The sequence below is a fragment of the Carlito syrichta genome, unplaced genomic scaffold, assembly GCF_000164805.1.
Source record: "Carlito syrichta isolate Samal-C Ts95f unplaced genomic scaffold, Tarsius_syrichta-2.0.1 Scaffold306628, whole genome shotgun sequence".
In the NCBI taxonomy this organism is placed as follows: domain Eukaryota; kingdom Metazoa; phylum Chordata; class Mammalia; order Primates; family Tarsiidae; genus Carlito; species Carlito syrichta.
In genome coordinates this window covers 553,673-559,515 of record NW_007250724.1, presented here as the reverse complement: position 1 = coordinate 559,515, position 5,843 = coordinate 553,673, and the positions used below count along the sequence as shown (strand labels likewise).

General features: G+C 49.6%; 1 protein-coding gene across 1 annotated transcript in view; it reads left to right on the top strand.

The window, feature by feature from the left end:
* Positions 1–1,799: 1,799 nt before the first annotated feature.
* The window catches only part of MON1A (MON1 homolog A, secretory trafficking associated), an 11,610-nt gene continuing 7,566 nt past the window's right edge, over positions 1,800–5,843 (top strand). Inside the window, 2 exon segments of the mRNA XM_008063184.2 lie at positions 1,800–1,907; positions 1,909–2,078. Coding sequence (XP_008061375.1) covers positions 1,800–1,907; positions 1,909–2,078 — 278 coding nt within the window.

Here is a 5,843-nt window from a genome sequence, read left to right as displayed (position 1 = left end):
AGCCAGACTTGGTGGCGTGTGCCCTGTAGTTCCAGGTACTTGGAAGGCTGAGGTGGAAGGATCTCTTGAATCCAGCAGATCAAAGCTGCAGTGGCTCTGAGCATGCCTCTGCATTCCAGCCTGGGTGACAGAGTGAGACTCCACCTAAAAAAAAAAAAAAAAAAAAAAAAAGAGCTAGTCTCAGTGGCTCAGCCTGTAATCCCGTGCCTTTGGGAGGCTGAGGTGAGTGGATTGCCTAAGCCCGCGGGTTCGAGACCCGCCTGGGCACCAAGACCTCATTTTTACAATAAATAAAAAAAAAAATCAGCCGGGCGTGGTAGCGCATGCCTGTAATTCCGGCTACTTGGAAGGCTGAGGCGGAAGGATCGCCGGAGCCCCAGCAGGTGGAGGCTGCGGTGGCCGGAAGCGGCCACTGCACTCCAGTCTGGGCGACAGAGTGAAACTCCAACTCAAAAAAAAAAAAAAAAAAGAGAAAAGAAAAGAAAGAAAGAAAGAAAAAAAAAATATATATATATAAGTTAATAGGTAGATTAAAACAGAGTTTTTTGTTTATTTTTGTTTTTAGAAAGCAGGATTTATTGAGAGGACAGAAAATCTCCACTATGGGAGGGGACCCTAAGGGGTTGCCCCAAAACAGAGTTTTAAATAACAACCTTTATATGTTAATAAGTAGCCACAATGGTTTGCTCTGAGTGTCTTAGGCACAAGTCTTAGCCAGAAGTACATGGGATATATGGCCACTCTTAGCTAAGTAAATTTAAGCTTGTCGCAGTGGCTCACACCTGTAATAATAGCACTTGGGAAAGCAGAAGCGAGAGGATTGCCTGAGCCCAGAGGTTCGAGACCGGCCTGGGCAACTTGGCAAGATATCATCTCTACAATAAATAAAAAAATTAGCTGGGCGTGTACTCTGCACCTGTGGTTCCTGCTACTTGGAAGGCTGAGGCAGAAGGATCACCTGAGTACAGCAGGTAGAAAGCAATGGTGGCTGTGAGCATGCCAATGCATTCCAGGCTGGGAGACAGAATGAGACTCCAACTCAAAACAATCAAAAAGTGAGTTAATTGCTTCAGAGAAAACAGGAGCAGTATTATCAATCCCTACCCTTGGCTTCATTAAACTATTCTCTAAAAAACCTTACGTTTTCCTGTTGTTTTTATTGCTTTGCGTCTAGGAAATTACAAACAGCGATTCTTTGTCCTGGCAAATCACCTGGGGAGCTTTTAAAACAATACCAATGTCTGGTTTCCCACACCCTTCCCCAGCTCCTGTCCAATTAACTCAAAATCTCTAGGAGTGGTGTCCAGCATTAGTGTTTTTTTAAAGCTCCCGAGATCATTCTACGTGCAGTCAGAGTTGAGAACTACCGTTCTAGAGCCTCATACTGATATATTAAAACGTGGCTAAAAAGATGTTTTCAGCAATGCTTAGTGTGACTTTTGCGCATGCCCACATCCATTACAGCCTGTATGGCTGGCCCCACTAATGACATTTATCTAGCCCCCAAACTTGCACTGCCCTTCCACAACAGTGGAGAAAACAACGCCAACGTCCCTTTTTCTCCTTTGAGATAAACCCCTAACTGGCTCAGACGAAGGGGCCGGAGAGCCCAGGTCTGCAGACTGCGTGGGGATTTAGGCTCCGGAGAGGCCAAGCATCCGGGACACGGGAGAAGGTGGCGCCGCTGAGGCAACTCCCTACCCGGATCAGGCCCCGCCCCGGGTTCTACTGGAACCAGGAGCTTAGAACCGTTCCGCGGTGCCGCAGGCGGCTGGGCGCTATGGACTACACTTCCCAGAATGCACCCCGGGGGCGGGCCCTGTCGGGCAGAGCGGCTGAAGCCGGGCCTTGGCTGCGAGAGGCCAGCAAAGGCTGTCTTCCTGCGCCGGCGGCCTGGAGAGGGGCGTCGGGAGGGCGCGGTGCCGGTGCTGTGGCCATGTTTGTGTACGCAAGGGGCTGTGGCCCCGCAAAGCTGTGCCCCCAGGCCGGGCCCGGCCAGACACCCGTTCCCTCCCAGGGTTCCGACAGAGGGCAGTGATCGGCACCCTCTGTGCGTCCTGGGCCCCCCTGAGAAACAGGTGAGTTGACTGTCAGCCCACGTGGTCTGGGGGCACTGAGACTGGAAAGCTGTCATCCTTGGAGGGAGGGGCTTGAAGACGGGGGTCCCTGCCATCTACGTTTGTGATGGGAGGACTAGGTCTCCCTGGAATCCCTCAACAGGGTGGTCCCCAGCTAGGGAATACAAAAGGGGAGGTCTGGCACCTATCCTTTGGCTGGGAGAGTGAGGTCCAGTAGGGGATCTTGGCCAGGTAGGACCCACCCCCAGAACACACATTTTGGTCCCATAGAGTCCTCTCAAAAAGCAACAGAGGTGACTGTGGGGTGAGTGGGAGCAGTCCCTAGAAGGGGCTTGGGCTTGGGACATTGCTCTCAAGTGTATCCTGACTTGGAAAACTGGGCTGCCCTTGTACTGGGTGAGCCACCCTTTCTTGGCTCAAGTTTGCTAGGGAAGAGTGAGCAGCCTTTGTCAGGGAGGGGAGTGGCCGCCAGAAGTGATAAGGACCAGGCTATGATCTCAGCATGGAGCAGGCATCCTGCTGAAGCAGCCACAGCGCCTCACCTAGCCCCTGTCTGCCATACATCCTGTATCCTGGCACCACTTTCCCAGCTAGACCACTCTCCAAAGGGTCAAGACAGAAAGAAGCACCAACCAAGAAGGAAGAGGGATCAAGAGTGGTAGGGAGCCAATAGTGACTCTTGCAAGGCTCTCCCTGTCCCAGGGCCACCTGAGTGAAGTAGGCATGTTAGAAGGGCTGATTGAGCCAATCTGTTTGATAATATTGCTCACAGGCAGAGCAGGGCACTTCTAGAAAATGTAGCAAGCCCTGGGAGCTTCTAGAGAGGCTGCCTGAGAAAGGTTCCCCCCAGGGTCATCTGGGCACTGTTTTTGTTTGTTTGTCGATTGAGCTGGGGTCTCATTCTGTTGCTCAGTCTGGAGTGCAGTGTGACACAATCATGGCTCATTGCAGCTTTGACCTCCTGGGCTCAGGTGATCCTTCTGCTTCAGCCTCCTGAGTGGCGGACTACAGATATGTGCCACCACACCTGGCTAATGTTTTAATTTTTCATGGAGACAGGGTCTTGCTATGTTACCCAGGCTGGTCTCAAACTCCTGGGCTCAAGCAGTCCTCCCACCTTGAGCTCCCAAAGTGCTTGGATTATAGGTGTGAGCCACTGCACCCAGGTGGGCACTGGTTCTAAGAGACCTCCTTTTGCCTAATTGTTTTAGGTGTAACCTCTCAGGATCTTCAGTTGCACAGATTATGACTCCAATGGGGGTTGAGTTGAATTTTGTTGTGATTCACTAAGCCTCCCTACTTCAGTTTCCAGGGTAAGTATCCAGGGAGCTGTTTGCTTTATCAGGCCTTCTGGCTGGACCCTGATACTGACCTAGGAGATGCTGAGATGCTGCTGCATCTCACGTGGCAGGGGAACTGTTGTGAAGGAAGCATCCACTCACCTGACCAGCTGACCTTACCCCTTTTTCCCTATGCATGTACCATACTGGGTACCACTCAACCATACTGGGCTCAGTTAGTTGAAGCCCACAAGGATCAGTGGGGAGTGGGCTCCCAGGACAGGGTTAAGCTGTTGTAGACCTTGTTTGGTCTTTGAACCAAAAGTGCAAGGCCTCAGAGCAGGGGCATGTGGCAGACTAAGGAGTTAGGAGGGACTTACAGGAGCAGTAGAGGGCCAATGATCAGTTCCTACAACTCCCGGGTCAGTGCACAGGCAGTTAGCCTGGAGGAACTCCTAGCCCTAGGCCCATAGATAGCTCTTTGGCCCAATATCACAGATGGGTCACATCATGCCAGAGCCCACCTGGCTGGCTTCACAAGGTCAGAAGTATGTTTTCTCAGGGCATCTCAGGCTGAGCAAACTCTCAAAGGACTGATTTACATGCCAGATGCATGTGGAAGTGCAATAACATGATTTGAATGCTAAGTAAGAATAATCATAATATGCTAATGGGTAAATATGTAAGTGCCTACCTACCCTGTGGCAAGGTAACCAAATTACATTGATTATCTCATTGAATCCTCCCACGACCCAATGAATCAGTACTATCATTATCTCATTTTATAGATGAGAAAACTGAAACATAAAACCAGACCATGTTAATCCTGGTCCCTCTGACTTCAGTCATTGTTCTTGAATACTTGACTACTACCAAGGACAGGTCTTCCCTAAAGGGGAAGGTTTCTAGAGGCCATCTCATAGGTTAGACAGAACTGGGTATTCTTCACAGGTCTTTCCATTCTCTCCTTATTTTATTTATTTATTTATTTATTTATTTATTTATTGAGTTGGAGTCTTACTCTGTCACCCAGGCTGGAGTGCAGTGGCATGCTCACGGTCACTGCAGTCTCAACCTGCTGGGCTCAGGCAATCTTTCCGCCTCAGCCTTCCAAGTAGCTGGAACTACCATACCTGACTAATTTTTTGTTTATTGTAGAGATGAGGTCTCGCTAAGTTACCCAGGCTGGTCTCGAACCCCTGCGCTCAGGCAATCCTTCTGCCTCAGCCTCCCTAAGTGCTGGAATTACAGGCATGAGCCACCATACCTGGCCTCAGTTCTCCCTTTCAAAGAGGCTTATCTGGCAGTTTTTCTTTCTGTAGACCTCCTCTATGGTCATATGCGGAAAATGTTGATTAAACTCTTTCTGCATGTGGCATTGACACTCAGAAATTTGTGGCAGGTCACAGGGTGACCTTCAATCAAGAGAAGTAAAGCAGGGTAAGAGGGGTAAGGAGCAGGGTTGTTGCAAGAAGTTTCCTCTAATAAGGTAACACTTGAGCAGCAACCTGAAGGATGTGAGGGAGTGAGTCATAGATATCTGGCCCAGGCAATGGAATAGGAAGGAAGTTCTGCAAGGGCAAAGTTCTAAAGTAGGTGCTCAGGATACTTAAAGAAAGCCATGAGGCCTGTGTGGGCTAAATCAGAATTAATGGGGAGAAAGGGTAGAAGGTGAGTTCTTTTTTTTTTTGAGTTGAAGTCTTACTCTGTTGCCCAGACTGGAGTGCAGTGGCCGCTTCCGGCCACTGCAGCCTCGACCTGCTGGGCTCCGGCGATCCTTCCACCTCAGCCTTCCAAGTAGCCGGAATTACAGGCATGCGCTACCATACCCGGCTGATTTTTTTATTTATTGTAGAGATGAGGTCTTGCTGCCCAGGCAGGTCTCGAACCCGCGGGCTCAGGCAGTCCACTCACCTCAACCTCCCAAAGGCGCAGGATTACAGGCTAAGCCCCAAGCCCAGCTCAGAAGGTGAGTTCTAAGTGTAATGGGGGGAAGAGGTATGTTGAGTGGGGCCTTGTGCACCATCATGAGGAAATTAGCTTTCTCACTGAGTGAGGTAGGACCATTACACAGAGTTTTGAGCAGAGGAATTACATGACCAAACTTCTGTTTCAGGAGACTCACTTTGAGTGCTATGAGAAGAAAAGATTATGCAGGAGCAAGGGTAGAAGAGGGGACACTGGTTAGGAGACTATTGCAACAATCTTCTAGAGAGATAATGGTGGCTTGGACCAAAGTAGTAGTCGTGGAAGTGATGAGAAGTGATCAGATTCTGGATACAGGTGTCTCTCACTTAATATGATTTTTCCATCTGTTCCATTAAAGTTGGACATTCTCTCTGGAATCACTAACTTAGTGTATTTTCCACTATTTTATTATTTTTAGTTGGAGTCTCATGTTGTTGCCCAGGCTGGAGTGCAGTGGCACAGCCACCACAGCCTCAACCTGCTGGGCTCAGGTGATCCTTCTGCCTCAGCCTTCCAA